We start from the raw sequence: 23562 nt of genomic DNA, 5'->3' as shown, positions 1-23562 counted from the left end.
CCTGAAGACCACAGAGTATCTTTCAGACCATATAGTACCTACAATATGCTGTAGCAGAGCCAGGGTGAAATTTCCCTTTAAGGCGTGACCAGGCCCTCTAGTGGCCTGGGCCTGTAACTGTATGTTGTTTTCTCTTCAGCTGTGCTGAAATACTGTAGTAGTTAGTTATCCTGGCAGACACTGAGGTCCTTCTGCTGCTTAGCAATATCTTTATCTTTCTAAGGCAAAAGAAATTAGGTTCTATTCAACCAAAAATTAGGTTCTATTCAACCAAAAATTAAACCTTTTATAATACAAAGCAAAGAATATAGCAACACAAAATGTCTTGGAAAGAATAATTAGCCCATTGCTAGAGGTGATGACACAGCAGTCCAATCACTGTATGTCCATGTTTTGGAGGGCACTCCCACCAGCCAGAGCCGTTTTACATTGAGCATTTTCACAAAAACTGTGTGATATTTCCTGTGATTCTACTGCAATAGATTGAAATCAATATGTTTGAGTATTCCAGTATTTTGGATCAGTCCCCCACTCTTCAGTGCTCCCTGGGGGCTGGAACTCTGTAGACAAACATTAACTTTGGGATAGACACTGTTTATTTATGTTCTACTCCTTCCATTTTAACAGCATCTACCATTTGATCGACATGAAATCATCTCTGACTCTGCTGTGTCTGGTGGTATGGGTGAATGTGGATGCTTCATCAGCTCAGACTGGTAAGGATGTGTTTTCCTTCACTTTCTCACATGCTTCTAGTGCCCACATTGGGTTAGTATTCACCAGTTGCTCTGTAAGACTCTGACTAGACTATACAAAGTGAGCAAACGTAACTGATGTGTTTGTTTTGCTACTTTTATCAAATGCTGCACAACAAAATCAAATCCAATTTTATTTGTCACATGCGGTAAATACAACAGGGTTCGACCTTACCGTGAAATGCTTACTTACGAGCCCTTTTAACCAACAATGCAGAGTTATGTGCTAAATAAACTAAAGGAAAAATAGGTACATAAAATAACAATAAAGAGGCTATAAACAAGGGGTACCAGTACCGAGTCAATGTGTAGGGGTACGGGGCAGTGTAGGTAATGAAGGTCATATTTACATGTACAGTAGGTAGGGGTAAAGTGACTATGATAATAAACAGAGTAGCAGCAGTGTAAGTGAACAGTGTGAAGGAATGTGTGTGTGTGTGTGTGTGTGTGTGTGTGTGTGTGTGTGTGTGTGTGTGTGTGTGTGTGTGTGTGTGTGTGTGTGTGTGTGTGTGTGTGTGTGTGTGTGTGTGTGTGTGTGTGTGTGTGTGTGTGTGTGTGTGTGTGATGAAAATATGCATATGTGTGTGTCCGTGTGTGTGTGTGTGTGTGTGTTGGTGTGTCAATGTAGTATGTGTAAGTGTGTGGTTATATTCCAGTGAGTTTACATCGAGACTGTGCAAGAGAGTCAGTGCAAAAAAATAAGTTAAAAAAAATAATAAAATAAGTGGGTCAATGCAAATAGTCTTTGGTAGCCATTTCATTAACTGTTCAGCAGTCTTATGTCTTGGGGGTAGAAGCTGTTCAAGGAGCCTTTTGGTCCTAGACTTGGTGCTCCAGTACTGCTTGCCGTGCGGTAGCAGAGACAACAGTCTATGACTTGGGTGGCAGGAATCATTGACAATTTTTAGGGCCGTATAGAGGTCCTGGATGTCAGGGAGCTAAGCCCCAGTGATGTACTTGGCCATACGTACTACTCTCTGTAGCACCTTGCGGTCGGATGCCTAGTAGTTGCCATACCAAGTTGTGATGAAACCAGTCAGGATGCTCTCGATGGAGCAGCTGTTTAACGTTTTTGAGGATCTGAGGTCCCATGCCAAATCTTTTCAGACTCCAGAGCCCTACTCACAACTTTTTTTGTGTGTTTGGACCATGATATGTCCTTTGTGGTGTGGACGCCAAGGAACTTGAAGCTCTCGACCTCCACTCCAGTCCCATGGATGTGAATGGGACGTGCTCGGCACTCCTTTTCCTGTAGTTCACAATAAGCTTGTTTGTCTTGCTCACATTGAGGTAGAGGTTGTTGTCCTGGCACAACACTGCCAGGTTTCTGACCTCCTCCCTATAGGCTGTCTCATCATGATTGGTGATCTAGCCTACCACCATGTGTCGTCGGCATACTTATTAATGATGGTGTTGGAGTTATGCGTGGCCACACAGTCTTGGGTGAATAGGGAGTACATAAAGGGACAAGGCACGCACCCCTGAGGAGACCCCGTGTTGTGGGTTAGTGTGGCGGATGTATTATTGCCTACCCTTACAACTTGGGGGCAGCCCCTCTCCGGAAGTCCAGGATCCAGTTGCAGAAGGAGGTGTTCAGTCCCAGGGTCCTTAGCTTAGTGATGAGCTTAGAGGGCACTATGGTGTTGAACGCTGAGCTGTAGTCAATGAACAGCATTCTCACATAGGTGTTCCTTTTGTCCAGGTGGGAAATGGCAGTCATCTGTTGATCTGTTTGGGTGGTATTTGAATTGGAGTGGGTCCAGGGTTTCTGAGATGATGGTGTTCATGTGAGCCATGATCACCCTTTCAAAGTATTTTATGGCTACAGATGTGAGTGCGGTAGTCATTTAGGCAGGTTACCTTGGCGTTCTTGGGCACAGAGACTATGGTGGTCTTCTTGAAACCAGAAGAATATGGACAACAGCTCGTCAAACATCTCATTAGAAAATCGTTAAATGTCACACCCTGATCTGTTTCACCTGTCCTTGTGCTTGTCTCCACCCTCTCAAGGTGTCACTCATTATCCCCGGTGTATTTATTCCCGTGTTTTCTGTTTCTCTGTGCCAGTTCGTCTTGTTTGCCAAGTCAACCAGCGTTTATCTCCTAGCTCCTATTTTTCCCCAGTCTCTGTTTTTCCTCGTCCACCTGGTTTTGACCCTTGCCTGTCCTGACACCAAACCCGCCTGCCTGACCATTCTTCCTGCCCTGACCTCAACCCTGCCTAACGCCTTGTACTGTTTGGAGTCGGACCTGGTTACTGAATCCCTGCCTGTCTTGACCTCAAGACTGTCTAACGCCCTGTAGTGTTTGGATTCTGACCTGGTTTATGAACTCTCACCTGTACCCGATCTGCCTTTTACCTACCCCTTGGGTTATAATAAATATCAGAGCTCAACCATCTGCCTGTGTCTGCATATGGGTCTCGCCTTGTTCCCTTATATTAATATGGTGTTGGTTCCCCCTTTGCTGCTAAAACAGCCTCCACTCTTCTGGGAAGGTTGTCCACTATATGTTGTAAAATTGCTGCAGGGTCTTGCTTCCATTCAGCCACAAGAGCATTAGTGAGGTCTGATGTTGGGGTATTAGGCCTGGTTCGCATTCGGCATTCCAATTCATCCCAAAGGTGTTCGATGGGGTTGAGGTCAGTGCTATTTGCATTCCAGTCAAGTTCTTCCATACCGATCTCGGTAAACCCATTCTTTATGGACCTAGCATTGTGCATTGTATTTGTCAAATCAAATCAATTTTTTTTGGTCACATACACATGGTTAGCAGATGTTATTGAAAGTGTAGCGAAATGCTTGTGTTTCTAGTTCTGACAGCGCAACAATATCTAAGAAGTAATCGAACAATTACACAACAACTACCTAATACACACACATCTAAGTAAAGGGATGGAATAAGAATATGTACATATAAATATATGGATGAGCAATGACCGAGCGGCATAGGCAAGATGCAATAGATGGTATAAAAACAGAATATACATATGGGATGAGTAGTGCAAGATATGTAACATCATTATTAATGCGGCATTAATAAAGTGACTAGTGATCCATTTGTTAGAGTGGCAAATGATTTCAAGTCTGAATGTAGGCAGCAGCCTCTCTGTGTTAGTGATGGCTGTATAACAGTCTGATGGCCTTGAGATAGAAGCTGTTTTTCAGACTCTCAGCCCGAGCTTTGATGCACACCTTCTGGATGGTAGCGGGGTGAACAGGCAGTGACTCGGGTGGTTGTTATCCTTGATGATCTTTTTGGCCTTCCTGTGACATTGGGTGCTGTAGGTGTCTTGGAGGGCAGGTAGTTTACCCCAGGTGATGTGTTGTGTTGTGCAGACCGCACCACCCTCTGGAGAGCCCTGCGGTTGCGGGCGATGCAGTTGCAGTACCAGGTTGTGATACAGCCCAACAGAATGCTCTCAATTGTGCATCTGTAACAGTTTGTGAGGGTTTTAGGTGACAAGCCAAATTTCTTCAGCCTCCTGAGGAGGCTGGCGCTGTTGGGCCTTCTTCACCACACTCTCTGTGTGGGTGGACCATTTCAGTTTGTCTGTGATGTGTACGCCGAGGAACTTAAAACTTTCCATCTTGTCCACTACTGTCCCGTCGATGTGGATAGGGGGGGAGCTCCCTCTGCTGTTTCCTGAAGTCCACGATCATCTCCTTTGTTTTGTTGATGTTGAGTGAAAGGTTGTTTTCCTGACACCACACTCCCAGTGCCCTTACCTCCTCCCTATAGGCTGTCTCGTCGTTGTTGGTGATCAAGCCTACTACTGTTATGTTGTCTGCAAACATGATGATCAAGTTGGAGGCGTGCATGGTCACACAGTCATGGGTGAACAGGGAGTATAGGAGGGGGCTGAGCACGCACCCTTATGGGGCTCCAGTGGATCAGCGAAGTGTAGATGTTGTTTCCTACCTTCACCACCTGGTGGCGGCCCAACAGGAATTCCAGGACCTAGTTGCACAGGGCGGGTTGAGACCCAGGGCCTCAAGCCTAATGATGAGCTTGGAGGGTACTGTGGTGTTGAATGCTGAGCTGTAGTCAAAGAGCAGCATTCTTACATAGGTATTCCTCTTGTCCAGATGGGATAGGGCAGTGTGCAGTGTGATGGTGATTGCATCATCTGTGGACTTATTAGGGCGGTAAGGTGACAGGTAAGGTGGAGGTGATATGATCCTTGACTAGTCTCTCAAAGCACTTCATGATGACAGAAGTAGGTGCTACGGGGGGGATAGTCATTTAGTTAAGTTACCTTTGCCTTCTTGGGTACAGGATCAATAGTGGCCATCTTGAAGCATGTTGGGACAGAAAACTGGGATAGGGAGAGATTGAATATGTCCGTAAACACATCAGCCAGCTGGTCTGTGCATTCTCTGAGGACACGGCTAGGGATGTCGTCTGGGCCGGCAGCCTTGCGAGGGATAACTCATTTAAATGTCTTACTCACGTCGGCCATGGAGAAGGAGAACACATAGTCCTTGGGAGTAGGCCGCGTCGGTGGCACTGTATTATCCTCAAAGCGGACAAAGAAGGTGTTTAGTTTGTCTGGAAGCAAGACGTCGGTGTCCGTGAAGTGGCTGGTTTTCTTGTTGTAGTCCGTGATTGTCTGTAGACCCAGCCACATACGTCTCGTGTCTGAGCCATTGAATTGCTGTCATGCTGAAACAGGAAAGGGCCTTCCCCAAACTGTTGCCACAAAGTTGGAAGCACAGAATCGCCTATAATGCAATTGTATGCTGTAGCATTTAGATTTCCCTTCACTGGAACAAAAGGGGCCTAGCCCTAACCATGAAAAACAGCCCCAGACCATTATTCTTCCTCCACCAAACTTTAAAGTTGCCACTATGCATTGGGGAAGGTAGTGTTATCATGGCATCCGCCAAACCTAGATTCGTCTGTCAGACTACCAGATGGTGAAACGTGATTCATGACTCCAGAGAACTTTACACCACTCCAGCCGACGCTTGGCATTGTACATGGAGATCTTAGGCTTCTGTGCGACTGCTCGGCCAAGGAAACCCATTTTACGAAACCCTGGACGAACAGTTCTTGTGCTGACGTTGCTTCCAGAGGCAGTTTGGAACTCAGTACTGAGTGTTGCAACGTAGCGCTTCAGCACTCAGCAGTCCCGCTCTGTGAGCTTGTGTGGCCTACAGCTTTGTGGCTGCCCTGTTGTTGCTGCTAGACATTTCCACTTCTCAATAAGAGCACTTACAATTGACCGGGGCAACTCTGGAGGGCAGAAATTTGACAAACTGACTAGTTGGAAAGGTGGTATCCTATGATGGTGCCACGTTAAAAGTCACTGAGCTTTTCAGTAAGGCCATTCTACTGCCAATTTTTGTCTATGGAGATTGCATGGCTATGTGGTCAATTTTATACACCTATCAGCAACAGGTGTTGCTGAAATAGCCGAATCCACTAATTTGAAGCGGTGTCCACATACTTTTGTATATATAGTGTATTACAAACTGGGTCAGGGAAAGCATGAAAATGTCAGTGAAGACACTTGCCAGCTGGTCAGCTCTTACTATGAGTATGCGTCCTGGTAATCTGTCTGAATGTTAACGTGTTTAAAGGTCTTAGTCACATCGGCTACGGAGGGAGCGCAATCACACACTCGTCCAGAACAGCTGGTGCTCTCATGCATTGTTCAGTGTTGCTTGCCTCAAAATGAACACAGAATGCATTTAACTCGTCTGATAGGCTTAAGTCACTGGGCAGCTCACGGCTGGGTTTCTCTTTGTAATCCGTGATAGTTTGCAAGCCCTGCTATATATAACGAGGGTCAGAGCTGGTGTAGTGGGATGCAATCTTAATCCTGTATTGACGCTTTGCCTGTTTGATTGTTGGGCCAAGGTGGAGGCCTTTGGCAAAGGCTCACATAGTCTGGTAAACAGAACACCTTGTCAATTGCTTGTTGGTTCAGGGACATCAAAAGGCTCACACTATCTGATGGGATGATGGGTACTGAGAGGTGTAGGGCAACCCAGCCCCCGAAGTCTCTTATCAACACTCTATGCAATAGGCTTTATTGTCTTCTCAGGAATTCAGCATTCTCTGTGTTGATATCTCAAGCCTCTATCTGTCTCACCTCTGAGAAGCAGTAATACTATTGGTCAACAACTCAAATAATTCAGATGTTATGAAGGGTCTTAGATTCATTGTCCCTTTTTTTTGCTCCTGACCTGTGCTTGTGAGATACACCCTCGCTCTTTCTTTCTCTCTCCCTCTCCCATGATCTATTGGTCATGGCACAAGCCATGGTCTCTCTGATCATGCCTAGAATAATGCCTTGTAATGTCAATATTGCCTTCTAACTTAAGATGTATGCCTTGTGTGTTAATCCATTCATTTCACAACGTTATTAAATACTTGCCTTTTGATGTAGATAATTCTCCGACCATTCTTTTTTATTAAAAACAAAACAATATGTTTTAAGTGAGAATAGGTATTGGTCTGAAGTCGAAAAAGAAAGGAAATTCACATGAGCACAACAATGCTTATTCCACCCATGCTCTCCCAAGTTTTCCCAGCACACAACTTTTGACATTTTAAGTCTGCTGCGTAACTCATGTTTGTAAGTTACATTTTTTTTACCATTTGTTAACATATTATAGAAAGCTACTAACAAAATGTTTTTTTAAATGTTGTCTCCAAAATGTAGAAGTGAAATGCACAACAGAGCAACTTCCCACTAGCATACAATACAAAATCACAATGATCGTTGTGTGTGACGATGTCATAGTGCCTGGTGGTGTACACTACAGTATGTGAACACCTGCTTGTGATTGGGGTAGAGTTAATAATGACCATATAGAATGATCAGTGATTATATGTATGTAGTGTTTTTTTAAATCCAGATTTGAATGACGGTCATCAACTCAAAAGTGTAATATTAAAACGATGATTGTATCATATTCCATTCAACAACTCGTACTGTCACACGTTGCTGTTTCTGATCATGATGACCAATCATCTGTTTAATTCTGTGCTTCTTCAATTCACAGTGATTAAATGTTACGCTCCAGACATAGCTAATGGTGCAGTGATCGGGCCCCCTAGGGACGATTACAATGAAGATGACACACTGAAATACAGCTGTAACACAAATTATGTTATGTCTCAGAGAAGAGCCTCTAAATGCACTAAAATGGGCAACATAGCAAACTGGAGTCCAACACCAGAGTGTGAAGGTAAGAATCTGATCATCTCAGGAATCAAGTGAATGCAACTTGACATTTTAAGTCTGCTGGGTAACTCATGTTTTTAACTTTAAGTTCATTTTTTTAAACCATTTGTTAACATATTATAGAAAGCTACTAACAAAATGTTTGTCTATGTTTTTGTCTCCAAAATGCAGAAGTGAAATGTAAATTATCATTGCCACCAACAAGAGGAACCAGTTACACACCTGCTGGCAGAAATCTGTTCTTGCCTGGTGAAAGCCTGAAGGTGACCTGTACCTCAGGATTCTGGAACTTTTTCTCACTTCAGACTGAAGATACAATAACATGCAAAGGGGACGGACAATGGTCATCTTCTACAGATTGTGAACGTATGTTCATACTGGAGAGTATATTGTAGTATGATATATTGAGTGTATTGGGGTATACACAGGTGAATCACTGTGAATTACTGTACAGGTTTGATTTATGCTAACATTAAACATCTCTATCATTGTAGGGATAACATGTGGTGATCCACGTGACCCTCTTGTGAGTTCTCCCTACCGCTGGCAGCGGGGTCAATTGAGAGAAACTCAGCGTTACAACTGTAGAACCGGATTTAAAACCACAAATGCCCGGGGTGTTGCCACATGCACAAGTGATGGCTCCTGGACTCCAAACCCACTCTGTGAAGGTGAAGTTTTCTGAAGGAAGCCATCTTTGAATATCACTGTGGTTTGATTACCTTGTGCTCCGATGTTAGTTTGGACTGCATCAGAATTACGTTGTTTGTCTTTCAGAGATAACATGTGACAAGCCAGATATCCTAAATGCTGTGATTAAAGACCCAAAAACAAGATACAAATTCAGTGATCAGCTCACTTATGAGTGTAAGATGAATTATGAACTATTGGACAGTACTACCAGACCTACTGCTACCTGTACAAAAAATGGCTGGACCAAGACACGTGGCTGTAAAGGTAGGATGACATTTACATTTCAATCATCTAAAACTCTGAGGATGTGAGTCAATACACTGATCCAGAAGGTTTAAGGCTACTGGAAAGATCAAGCATCAGATTTTAGCCTGTTTTATTCCCTATTTGATGATTTGGTGTGGAATTGGTAATGGCATGAACGTTCACTCATTTTGCTTCCATTTGTTTTTCCAGATTTTGCTCTGTTCAGTGCTTTTATCAAACTAACAGCTTGGCCAAAATGTAATGATATGGTAAATGCTTTGTAGAACAGGTCCTCTAAGTGCACTGTTAACTGAACGATGTGTCACAATGCGTTCTGTAATGTTTCCTGCCATTGTTTCTCCCAGAAATAAAGGGAGCATGCATCATATTGAGGATATAAGGAGGTATAGACCAGTGAATCACTGTGTTACTGTACTGGTATGATTCATGCTAACACTAAACATCTATCATTGTAGGGATAACATGTGGTGATCCACGTCTCCCTCTTGTGAGTTCTCCCTACCGCTGGCAGAGGGGTCAATTGGGAGGAACTCAGCGTTACAACTGTAGAACCGGATTAAAATCCATGAATGTGTCACAATGTGTTCTTTAATGTTTCATGTCCTTGTTTCCCCCAGAAATAGAGGGAGCATGTATCAGCCCCACTGTGATGAATGGATTCATAGTTCAGTCAAATGAGAGGAATGTTGATCCCAGGAATAGCAAGATACATTATTCCTGCAATGTAGGGTTCAAACCCTCTACCGGGGGCTGGTGGGGTGAAGCCACATGTACTGAGGGAACATGGTCTGGAATATCAGAGTGTATTGGTAAGAAAACAGATGTTCTAGATTTTACCTCTTTACAAAGTAGATCAAGAACAGTAGAATGCATTTCCCTCTGACTCTGCTAGATTGGTCTAAAACTCAATCTCAATGCTCTGTCTCTCTAGATTTTATCACTTGATTTTAATTGTCTGCAGTGGCCAGTCATCCTTCAATGTATGTTTACTATATGTTGGAATAGTTTGGGGAAAAGGACCCAGAAGCCCATATGATATTTTGTAATTACATAGGTAGTTGTTCTGTTTATGTGTATGTTATCTACACATTAATCTTTCATCAATATTTTCTTCTCTTGAAGAGCAAGGCGTTCCATGTGATCCTCCACCTAAAGTTGAAAATGCAATTGTTAAAATCCCGCATAAAAATAAATATATAGATGGATTTGAAGTGAATTATGAATGTCGCAAGTCCTTTGAAATAGAGGGACTTAAAAAACTTACTTGTGAAAATGGGAACTGGACAACTCCACCACCAACATGCAAACGTAAGTACTGATAAAAGTTTAAAACTGATGCAGTAATTCAGTTTAGAGTTACTCTACTATGAACATCACCTATTCAAACAGGAAAATATTTAAATGTTCATTGAGATAAAAACATTCCGTATCACAACACCATTTTTCTCCACCATACAATCAGGGATCCTTATTCAGGCTTTGCTTGGTATTACAGAAGTATCAAGCTCTGATTTATAGTTTCTCAATATGTCCCCAATGTGTCCACTTTGAGATAGTTGCTGTTGTTTTTTGCTATAATTCATTATAGTGTAGTTTTCCTAGATATGATCATGGATGAGTTTCAATGCATATTTACAGTATATATCACAATTTGCCCCAGTTAAATTCTCTGAATATACTGTACATTGGCCCTTGACTATGGTTCTAACCACACAGTCATTCTCTGCCACTTTTGTGTCTGGTATTTGATTGTAATTTGATAGTTGAAACATGCTGTGCTTCACCTACAGAGTACTGTGGGAAGCCTGAGGGCGCAGGGGAAACATTTCTGATTCTTGACCAAGTGCTAGAGAGATACGAAAATGGGAACCAAATAGATTATAAATGCATTAGCCCATACACAGGACCTGGAGGAAATACAACTTGCAAGAATGGAGAATGGCACATGCCAATTGAGTGTAAAGGTAAGTCTATGGTACTGTATTATCATGGTACTGTACTGTATCATTGTACAGTACTGTATTATCATGGTATTGTATTATCATGGTACTGTATAATCTTGACAATGTATTATCATGGTACTGTATTATAATGGTATTCAATTATCATGGTACTGTACTGTATTACCATGGTACTGTATCATTGTAATGTATTTTTATGGTACTGTATTATCATGGTACTGAATGATTGTAATATATTTTCATGGTATTGTACTATCCTGCTACTGTATCATGGTACTGTATTAACATGGCATTATCATGATTATGCTACTGTATTTTCATGGTATTGTATTATCATGGTACTGTATTACCATGGTATTGTATTATCATGGTACTGTAACATTGTAATGTATTTTCATGGTACGGTATTATGATCCCTGTTTAATCTAGCAAGCTGTCCTGATCCTCCTCCCATTAGTAATGGAGATTTCACCATGGAAAAGAGAGATGTTGAAGGTATTATTACAGAGGTGGCCTATCAATGCAGCAGACAGTATACACTGAGTTTCACAGGCAGCATCAAATGTCAGAATGGAAAATGGCCGAGCCCTCCAAAGTGTTTACGTAAGTACATTATTTTCAACTGGTATGAACATGGTGTAATATCTACATGTCAAGTGTATATGAATATATAAATGTATGAATATGTACTGTACACTGAGTGAATGAAATAATTACTGGGTTTCATTTCCATCAGGGCCTTGTGAGATTTCCATTTTTGATGCAGAGTACAATCTACAGAATTTACCCAAGAAAGAGAGTATTGCGCACGGTGAAAAAAAGACTCTTCATTGCAAAAAGGGATATTACCATGAATACAAACGTTTTGTACGGAAAATAGAAGAAATTGAGGTGAAGTGTGATGATGGAGAGATACAGTATGGAGAACACATACCTATATGTAAGTTCATATCATGTAAAGGAACAGTGTAAGATAGCCATTCTCTCAACATTAACAGGTTAACATCATCTAATATATGGAATGCATAAGTCCAGGATGCTATCCAGGAAGCTATCTACTGTAGATTAATACAATAAAAATGGATAGCATTTTCTCATTTTGAAATCAGTCAACCTGTTTGATAATATTCAATGAGGCCACTATGTGTAACCTTCTGACTGTATAACCAAAATAATTTGTTCTTTGCTTTTTAGGTAGCCATCGTAGGTAGATGATGAACATAATGGGTAAGTTAAATTAACAAGGAGAATGGCATGTCCTAAAATCACACAAACCTGTAGTAGGAGTGAAGGCAGAGCAAATAAGTAAAGTATTATAAACAGTATTGTAAAAAGTATTATAAACAGTAATATGAACAGTGAGTGATGGCTTATCAGTGAAGCATAACAGAAACATGTTGGTGTATAACATCACATCAAGCAGTAATCATTTCTCTAATCATTGGCACACAGATAAAAGGTCACATGGTTAAACACTGTCTAATATCCTCTATAGTAGTAGTGATCAGCAGGATTGCTCCACAGACTCTGATCTATTTAGGAGTGATCAGCAGTACTCCTCCAGACTCTGATCTATAGTATTAGTGATCGGCAGTATTACTCCACAGACTCTGATCTATAGTAGTAGTGATCAGCAGTGTTACTCCACAGACTGATCTATAGTTGGAGTGATCAGCAGGATTACTCCACAGACTGATTATCTTGTCATGTGATTTCATTCCTACAGAGTCATGATGTTCCCTCCATCAAATTCAAGAATCCTTACAAAGCCGCCTTTATATGCAAGGAGAAGACCCATTTGCTTTTGTGGTGTCTTAGTCGCTTGTTTAATTTAGGTTTAGAAAAAATGTGAGCCAGCCAGTAATGGAATACATGTAGTGTCTTTTTCAACATTTGACATTTTATCATCATTGAAACAAAATAACAGTATCTTTCAAAGCATATCAGTCTCAGCTTCACTATAATAACAGTACAGCTATCTAAAGCTAGACTAAAATGGTACATTTGTTGTATTAGTACAAAGTGATGTGATTGTGTGAATATCCTTCTATCAAGTTTATAAATTGCCTGGCTGGGCTGATGAGACAGTGGATTGCGCAGTCAGTTGGAACAGAGTAAATAGGCATTTTAACATCATAGATTTAGCCGGTGGTAGCTTGTGGAATAGGCACCGGCTGGAATGCGGTTTTAACCAATCAGAATTCAGGAATAGACCAACACGCTCTATAATGTGTGAATATTCTCCTGTATCTCCCAGCTGTGTGATTCATTATCTGAAGGTGTAATAAGTGAACAACTGTTGTTATGATTGTCCTTATCAAGGAGGACAATAAAGTTATGGAAAAGAGATGACACGTTGTCTCCATGAGTCTTTACAAAGCAGAATAAGATGATTTACAGATGTTAACCTAACAAATACACATTAAAGCTGACAATCTATTTCTCAGGTCAGTATCACCTGTCATTGATTGTTCTTCTAAATCAGTTGTCTCTTAGCATCCACCTATAGCTACTAGAGTAGATCTTCTCCAGGGTCTCAGGACAGTATAAGTAATGTCTCAGTTGGTCCTGTTTTTCTTCTTGCCTCTGGCGATCTCAGCTTACTGGAAGTGATTACTGGAAACTGTCTTGGACAAACACATCCATATATATTTGATTGTACAACATGAATGTGTTTATTTCATTTAGTCTTTAGTTCATCTGGGAGTTTCATCAAGTATTTTACACGATACTGAAGCTGCCAGGTAATATATATTAAAATGTCCCTGTGGTGTTCCTTGCCATGTATTCCTGAACATTAAGGCAGGAATATTCACCAATTATATGCAAGCAAACATTTAATATAATGTTATGAATGTTTTGTTTAGTTGATAGGCTAATATTGGACAAACCCTTGCATGAGGGGCTCCGGAGTGGTGCAGCGGTCTAAGGCACTGCATCTCAGCGCTTGAGGCAGCACCCAGGTTCAATTCAAGGCTGTATCACAACAGGCAGTGGTAGGGAGTCACATAGGGCGGCGCACAATTGGCCCAGCGTCTTCCGGGTTTGCCCAGTGTAGGCCATCATTGTAAATAAGAATTTGTTCTTAACTGACATGTGTTACTTACACCTCTTGGAGGGAACGCAACACCCTGCTACAACTCAAGTCCCCGTGGAGTGAAAGAGGTATGTGACTGTAGGTGCGGGTAAGGATGACAGAGACTATATCCTTTTACAGGGAATTTATTTCCATAACACGGTAATGTGGGTAAAAGGGGCTGGACAGAACCAAAGCAAAGAAAGTCAAAGTTAAGTCCTCTCCTACCCACTACTTACCTAACCTTTTAGAACCTCCCTGCGCGCTAACCAAAACACAGGGGGTGGTCCATTCAGGTCTCACCTAGTGTGCATAGACAGTAAATACTATAGGTTATGTATGACCGCAGGGCTCTTGCCTAAACACTCCCAAGGTACCTTCCCCTTCCCCCACTGGGAACAAATGAAACAGAATAATACAAACTTAGGGAACAATTTCAATAATCAACAACACTGAGTCCTATTAGCATACACATACTTTAGAAGTAGCAGCTACAAACCACTGTCAACAGAACTGTCACTGGGCAACAACCAACACAGGACATCAAAGAAGTTTCTCTTCCTGACAAAGGAACACTGGCTTTTATCCAGCTGGAGAAGGAGTTGGTAATTGTAAACAGCTGTTTCCCCTGATGAGAGGGAGGGTTCAGAGCTCCAATCATCGATGGGGCCGACCAATCAGCTGCTTAGAATCCAGGAAGCCATTTCCTGAAATACACACATAAAAACACATACAAACCCAAAACAACACAGAAACTGGGGAACATAACACTTGCCTAGTAAAAAAAAAAAAAAAACAGATATGGGGATGTGCTACTGAAATCAACAAGTAGTGGGAAACAACGCAATCTCAGGATGCAGAAATAGAATGTTCTATGGTATGTGAATGTTATACTCGTTTCAGGTCTTCGTTCAGTAGAATTAGATGAACACTTTTCCACAATGCATTGGAAGACATTGGAAGGCCCTATTTCTCTTCAAGTAGCCAAACAACAAAACTAAGCTGCTTAATTCAAAATCAAATCAAATTTTATTAGTCACATGCGCCGAATACAACAGGTGTAGGTAGACCTTACAGTGAAATGCTTACTTCCGAGCCCCTAACCGACAGTGCAGTTTAAAAAAATACTGATAAGAATAAGAGATAAAAGTAACAAGTAATTAAAGTAACAATAACAATATAAAATAACAATAATACAGGGGGGTGCCGCTACAGAGTCAATGTGCGGGGACACCGGTTAGTTGAGGTAGTATGTACATGTAGGTAGAGTTAATTAAAGTGACTATGCATAGATGACAACAGAGAGTGGCAGTGGTGTGGAGAGGGGAGGGGGGCAATGTGAATAGTCTCGGTAGCCATTGAACTAGATATTCAGGAGTCTTATGGCTTGGGGGTAGAAGCTGTTCAGAAGCCTCTTGGACCTAGACTTGGCGCTCCGATATTGCTTGCCGCATGGTATCAGAGAGAACTGTCTATGACTAGGGTGGCTGGAGTCTTTGCCAATTTTCAGGGCCTTCCTCTGACACCGCCTGGTATAGAGGTCCTGGATGGCAGCAAGCTTGGCTCCAGTGATGTACTGGGCCGTTTGCACTACCCTCCGTCGTGCCTTGCAGTTGCCATACCAGGCAGTGATGCAACCAGTCAGGAGGCTCTCGATGGTGCAGCTGTAGAACTTTTTGAGGATCTTGAGGAATTTCAAAAGATTCAAAAAATGTAGAACCAGGAACAGATATAGCCCTTGGTTCACTCCAGACCTGACTGCCCTTGACCAGCACAAAAACATCCTGTGGCGTACAGCATTAGCATCGAATAGCCCCCGCGATATGTAACTTTTCAGGGAACTTAGGAACCAATATACACAGGCATTTAGGAAAGCAAAGGCTAGCTTTTTCAAACAGAAATGTGCATCCTGTAGCACTAACTCCAAAAAGTTCTGGGACACTCTAAAGTCAATGGAGAATAAGAGCACCTCCTCCCAGCTGCCCACTGCACTGAGGCTAGGAAACACTGTCACCATCGATAAATCCACGATAATTGAGAATTTCAATAAGCATTTTTCTACGGCTGGCCATGCTTTCAACCTGGCTACCCCTATCCCGGTCAAGAGCCCTGCACCCCCCACAGCAACTTGCCCAAGCCTCCCCCATTTCTCCTTCACCCAAATCCAGATAGCTGATGTTCTGAAAGAGCTGCAAAATCTGGACCCCGACAATTCAGCGGGGCTAGACAATCTGGACCCTCTCTTTCTAAAATTATCCGCCGCAATTGTTGTAACCCCTATTACTGGCCTGTTCAGCCTCTCTTTCGTATCGTCTGAGATCCCCAAAGAATGGAAAGCTGCCGCAGTCATCCCCCTCTTCAAAGGGAGACACTCTAGACCCAAACTGTTAAAGACCTGTATCTATCCTAGCCTGTCTTTTCTAAGGTCTTCGAAAGCCAAGTTAACAAATAGATCTCCAAACATTTCGAATCCCACCGTACCTTCTCCGCTATGCAATCTGGTTTCCGAGCTGGTCATGGGTGCACCTCAGCCACGCTCAAGGTCCTAAACGATATCATAACCGCCATCGATAAAAGACAATACTGTGCAGCCGTATTCATCGACCAGGCTAAGGCTTTCGACTCTGTCAATCACCACATTCTTATCGGAAGACTCAATAGCCTTGGTTTCTCAAATGACTGCCTCGCCTGGTTCACCAACTACTTCTCAGACAGAGTTCAGTGTGTCAAATTGGAGGGCTTGTTGTCCGGACCTCTGGCAGTCTCTATGGGTATGGCACAGGGTTCAATTCTCGGGCCGACTCTTTTCTCTGTATACATCAATGATGTCGCTCTTGCTGCTGGTGATTCTCTGATCCACATCTACGCAGACGACACCATTTTGTTTACTTCTGGCCCTTCTTTGGACACTGTGTTAACCTTTCTAGCCCCAGCGTTCCGCTAGCGGAACTCCTCCCACATTCCACTGAAAAGCCAGAGCGCGAAATTCAAAAAATATTTTTTAGAAATATTTAACTTTCACACATTAACAAGTCCAATACAGCAAATGAAAGATACACATCTTGTGAATCCAGCCAACATGTCCGATTTTTTTAATGTTTTACAGCGAAAACACCACGTATATTTATGTTAGCTCACCACCAAATACAAAAAAGGACAGACATTTTTCACAGCACAGGTAGCATGCACAAAACCAACCTAACTAACCTAGAACCAACCAAACTAACCAAGAAACAACTTCATCAGATGACAGTCCTATAACATGTTACACAATAAATGTTACATTTACATTACATTTAAGTCATTTAGCAGACGCTCTTATCCAGAGCGATTTACAAATTGGTGCATTCACCTTATGATATCCAGTGGAACAACCACTTTACAATAGTGCATCTAACTCTTTTAAGGGGGGGGGGGGGGGGTTATAAGGATTACTGTTGTTGAACTGTCGTTACTGTCGTTGTACTGTATTTCGAACAAAACATAAATCTATGTTTTGTTCGAAAAATGTGCATATTTGAGGTATAAATCAGTTTTACAATGCAGCTAACATCACAGCTACCGTCAAAAATAGCACCGAAGCAGCCAGAGTAATTATAGAGACCAACGTGAATTACCTAAATACTCATCATAAAACATTTCTGAAAAATCGATGGTGTACAGCAAATTAAAGACAAACATCTTGTGAATCCAGCCAATATTTCCGATTTTTTAAGTGTTTTACAGCGAAAACACAATATAGCATTATATTAGCTTACTACAATAGCCTACCACACTACCGCATTCATTCATCAAGGCACGTTAGCGATAGCAATAGGCACGTTAGCGTTAGCGAATAAACCAGCTAAAGATATTCAATTTCACTAACCTTCATAAACCTTCCTCAGATGACAGTCCTATAACATCAGGTTATACATACACTTATGTTTTGTTCGAAAATGTGCATATTTAGAGCTGAAATCCGTGGTTATACAATATGCTAACGTAGCATCTTTTTCCCAGAATGTGCAGATATTTCTATTAGACTCTCACCTATTCTGACCAAATAGCTATTCATAAACATTACAAAAAAATACATGTTGTATAGGAAACGATAGATTCATTAGTTCTTAATGCAATCGCAGTGTTAGAATTCTAAAAATATCTTCATTACGACATAAGACTTAGTTATGGTAAGGGAATGCCCAAAACCTGAGCGCAATACTAATAGTACAAAGGTCGACAGATATATGAAATTGCATCCCAAAATGGGTCTTACTTGTTGTGATCTCCATCAGAATGTTGTACAAGGGGTCCTTTGTCCAGAACCATCTTTGTTTGGTATTAGAACTTCGTTTTTCCCTCTTGAATTAGCAAGCACACTGGCCAAGTGGCGCGAAGCTATCCTTCCTGAACATATGCAGACAAAGCAACACGCCTAACGTCCCGAAAAAATTTCAATAATCTAATAAAACTATATTGAAAAAACATACTTTACGATGATATTGTGACATGTATCAAATAAAATCAACGCCGGAGATATTATTCGTTGCTCGTTGCTCCAAGAGGATTCATTCCATCTCAGACCGAGATAATCAAATCATTTCTTCTCTCACTTCCTCTTGACATCTAGGGGAAGGTGTATGACGTGCACGTATAGTCATACGTATCATGCCCATTTATAGGCAGGTCCTTGAACAGAACATCGATTTCAGACTTTCCACTTCCTGGTCAGAAAGTGTGCTGCCAAATGAGTTCTGTTTTACCCACAGACAAAATTCAAACGGTTTTAGTAACTAGAGAGTGTTTTCTATCCAATAGTAATAATAATATGCATATTGTACGAGCAAGAATTGAGTACGAGGGCGTTTAAATTGGGTACGATTTTCCCCCAAAGTGAAAACAGCGCCCTCTGTCCTCATCACTAACCTCCAGACGAGCTTCAATGCCATACAACACTCCTTTCATGGCCTCCAACTGCTCTTAAATGCAAGTAAAACTAAATACATGCTCTTCAACCGATCGCTGCCTGCACCTGCACGCCTGTCCAGCATCACTGCTCTGGACGGTTCTGACTTAGAATATGTGGACAATTACAAATACCTAGGTGTCTGGTTAGACTGTAAACTCTCCTTCCAGACTCCCATTAAGCATCTCCAATCCAAAATGAAATCTAGAATCGGCTTCCTATTTTGCAACAAAGCCTCCTTCACTCATGCTGCCAAACATACCCTCGTAAAACTGACTTTCCTACCAATCCTTGACTTCGGAGATGTCATTTATAAAATAGCCTCCAACACTCTACTCAGCAAATTGGATGCAGTCTATCACAGTGCCATCCGTTTTGTCACCAAAGCCCCATATACTACCCACCGCTGTGACCTGTACGCTCTCGTTGGCTGGCCCTCGCTTCATATTCGTCGCCAAACCCACTGGCTCCAGGTCATCTATAAGTCTTTTCTAGGTAAAGCACCGCCTTATCTCAGTTCACTAGTAACCATAGCAGCACCCACCCGTGGCACGCGCTCCAGCAGGTATCTTTCACTGGTCCTCCCCCAAAGCATATTCCTCCTTTGAACACATTTCCTTCCAGTTCTCTGCTGCCAATGACTGGAACAAATTGCAAAAATCACTGAAGCTGGAGACTCATATCTCCCTCACTAACTTTAATAATCAGCTTTCAGAGCAGCTCACAGATCACTGCACCTGTACATAGCCCATCTGTAAATAGCCTATCCAACATCCTCATCCCCATATTGTTATTCATTTTTTTATTTGTTTCTCCTTTGCCCTCCAGTATCTCTACTTGCACATTGCGGCTGGCTTCCGGGTTGGATGCACGCTGTGTTAAGAAGCAGTGTGGCTAGTTTGGGTTGTGTTTCGGAGGACGCATGGCATTTCGACCTTCGTCTCTCCCGAGCCCGTACGGGAGTTGTAGCGATGAGACAAGATAGTAACTACTAACAATTGGATACCACGAAATTGGGGGGAAAAAAGGGCTAAAATTTAAAAGAATATATATAATAATAATAATGTGAATGTGTTAGGAGTTCTCCAAAACAACAGCACCATGAAGTATGGACACAGGCTACAGTTTGAGTGCAGCAACGCTAGACACGTTCTGAATGGGGAATCAGAGGTCGTCTGATCAACCAATGGACAGTGGGGTCACTCCTTTCCACTTTGTGATGGTAAATTGTATTTGTATTGATTTAACACATTGGGAAAATAATACAACACAACCAAGTTATTTATTGTTTAAAGTAGATTTACAATTATCTACAACTCACATACAACATTAAGCAAAATAAAGCATTTCAGAAAGGGTAGGGAAGATTTCTGGACAGTTTGCTATTCTTGCTGGGAATGAAAGCAGCTGGGTGGTTGATACATTTTCTGTTAGGGCAAATTAAGTCTGACATTTCAAAGTGGAAATCATTAACTTAAGAAGCCTTTTTAAAACATAAATACAGTACAAGTTTGCATATCCTGCTGTACAGGTAAATTGTTAGCAACAAAAAAGCGACAAAATGAATATCCTACATCTTTACATAAGAACATTATCTTCATCCAGTAGACCATATCAGGTGTATGAAAAGTATTTCTGGTTTCATGTTGCTATTTCTGGTTTATGTTTATGTTTTACAACAGCAGCTTGTGAGATGCACAGATTCAAATCCACATTACAATCTAGAGGATCTAATGGAGAAAGATTGAGTTGAGCTGAGCTGAGCATGGTACAAAAAGAGACTCTTCACGTAAAGATGGATATTACCATAAATATAGACAATGGATTATAAGGGAAGTTGAGGTGGAATGTGTCTTCCATTATTAATGGTTTAAATTGGATCCTTTGTGGATTGATGTTTTTTTTTGCAAATTTCAACAAGCTATGTTTATGCAATGTGATTACATTGATAAAGTCAGTCAGAGTAAAACACAGACTTTGATTATTAGATATTTTTCACTAGAGGAATTTGAACGTTTTCTGTTCCTGTAGTCCTGGAAAACTACTTTAAGTTCTGTTGTGGCAGTGAAATGTAATAAATCAAATTACATGTTATTGGTCACATACACATGTTTAGCAGATGTTATTGGTCACATACACATGTTTAGCAGATGTTATTGGTCACATACACATGTTTAGCAGATGTTATTGGTCACATACACATGTTTAGCAGATGTTATTGGTCACATACACATGTTTAGCAGATGTTATTGGTCACATACACATGTTTAGCAGATGTTATTGGTCACATACACATGTTTAGCAGATGTTATTGGTCACATACACATGTTTAGCAGATGTTATTGGTCACATACACATGTTTAGCAGATGTTATTGGTCACATACACATGTTTAGCAGATGTTATTGGTCACATACACATGTTTAGCAGATGTTATTGGTCACATACACATGTTTAGCAGATGTTATTGGTCACATACACATGTTTAGCAGATGTTATTGGTCACATACACATGTTTAGCAGATGTTATTGGTCACATACACATGTTTAGCAGATGTTATTGGTCACATACACATGTTTAGCAGATGTTATTGGTCACATACACATGGTTAGCAGATGTTATTGGTCACATACACATGTTTAGCAGATGTTATTGGTCACATACACATGTTTAGCAGATGTTATTGGTCACATACACATGGTTAGCAGATGTTATTGGTCACATACACATGTTTAGCAGATGTTATTGGTCACATACACATGTTTAGCAGATGTTATTGGTCACATACACATGTTTAGCAGATGTTATTGGTCACATACACATGTTTAGCAGATGTTATTGGTCACATACACATGGTTAGCAGATGTTATTGGTCACATACACATGGTTAGCAGATGTTATTGGTCACATACACATGGTTAGTAGATGTTATTGGTCACATACACATGGTTAGCAGATGTTATTGGTCACATACACATGGTTAGCAGATGTTATTGGTCACATACACATGGTTAGCAGATGTTATTGGTCACATACACATGGTTAGCAGATGTTATTGGTCACATACACATGGTTAGCAGATGTTATTGGTCACATACACATGGTTAGCAGATGTTATTGGTCACATACACATGGTTAGTAGATGTTATTGGTCACATACACATGGTTAGCAGATGTTATTGGTCACATACACATGGTTAGCAGATGTTATTGGTCACATACACATGGTTAGCAGATGTTATTGGTCACATACACATGGTTAGCAGATGTTATTGGTCACATACACATGGTTAGTAGATGTTATTGGTCACATACACATGGTTAGTAGATGTTATTGGTCACATACACATGGTTAGTAGATGTTATTGGTCACATACACATGGTTAGTAGATGTTATTGGTCACATACACATGGTTAGTAGATGTTATTGGTCACATACACATGGTTAGTAGATGTTATTGGTCACATACACATGGTTAGCAGATGTTATTGGTCACATACACATGTTTAGCAGATGTTATTGGTCACATACACATGTTTAGCAGATGTTATTGGTCACATACACATGTTTAGCAGATGTTATTGGTCACATACACATGTTTAGCAGATGTTATTGGTCACATACACATGTTTAGCAGATGTTATTGGTCACATACACATGTTTAGCAGATGTTATTGGTCACATACACATGTTTAGCAGATGTTATTGGTCACATACACGTGTTTAGCAGATGTTATTGGTCACATACACGTGTTTAGCAGATGTTATTGGTCACATACACATGTTTAGCAGATGTTATTGGTCACATACACATGTTTAGCAGATGTTATTGGTCACATACACATGTTTAGCAGATGTTATTGGTCACATACACATGTTTAGCAGATGTTATTGGTCACATACACATGTTTAGCAGATGTTATTGGTCACATACACATGTTTAGCAGATGTTATTGGTCACATACACGTGTTTAGCAGATGTTATTGGTCACATACACATGTTTAGCAGATGTTATTGGTCACATACACATGTTTAGCAGATGTTATTGGTCACATACACATGTTTAGCAGATGTTATTGGTCACATACACATGTTTAGCAGATGTTATTGGTCACATACACATGGTTAGCAGATGTTATTGGTCACATACACATGGTTAGCAGATGTTATTGGTCACATACACATGGTTAGCAGATGTTATTGGTCACATACACATGTTTAGCAGATGTTATTGGTCACATACACATGGTTAGCAGATGTTATTGGTCACATACACATGTTTAGCAGATGTTATTGGTCACATACACATGGTTAGCAGATGTTATTGGTCACATACACATGTTTAGCAGATGTTATTGGTCACATACACATGTTTAGCAGATGTTATTGGTCACATACACATGGTTAACAGATGTTATTGGTCACGTACACATATTTAGCAGATGTTATTGGTCACATACACATATTTAGCAGATGTTATTGGTCACATACACATATTTAGCAGATGTTATTGGTCACATACACATATTTAGCAGATGTTATTGGTCACGTACACATATTTAGCAGATGTTATTGGTCACGTACACATATTTAGCAGATGTTATTGGTCACATACACATATTTAGCAGATGTTATTGGTCACATACACATGGTTAACAGATG

General features: G+C 41.0%; 1 protein-coding gene across 3 annotated transcripts in view; it reads left to right on the top strand.

Moving 5' to 3' along the window:
• The window catches only part of LOC120055015 (coagulation factor XIII B chain-like), a 126071-nt gene extending 112845 nt beyond the window's left edge, over nucleotides 1–13226 (top strand). For all 3 annotated transcript variants that reach the window (XM_039002853.1, XM_039002854.1, XM_039002852.1), the window contains 4 exons: nucleotides 11304–11477; nucleotides 11611–11814; nucleotides 12069–12101; nucleotides 12601–13226. In XM_039002853.1, the coding sequence (XP_038858781.1) occupies nucleotides 11304–11477; nucleotides 11611–11814; nucleotides 12069–12085 (395 nt within the window). In that variant the 3' untranslated portion in view covers nucleotides 12086–12101; nucleotides 12601–13226. The remainder of the gene's footprint in view (nucleotides 1–11303; nucleotides 11478–11610; nucleotides 11815–12068; nucleotides 12102–12600) is intronic.
• Nucleotides 13227–23562: the final 10336 nt, after the last annotated feature.

Source organism: Salvelinus namaycush, chromosome 10 (assembly GCF_016432855.1).
Source record: "Salvelinus namaycush isolate Seneca chromosome 10, SaNama_1.0, whole genome shotgun sequence".
In the NCBI taxonomy this organism is placed as follows: Eukaryota; Metazoa; Chordata; class Actinopteri; order Salmoniformes; family Salmonidae; genus Salvelinus; species Salvelinus namaycush.
The sequence above is the reverse complement of the archived record's forward strand: the minus strand, read 5'-3'. Positions and strand labels throughout refer to the sequence as shown.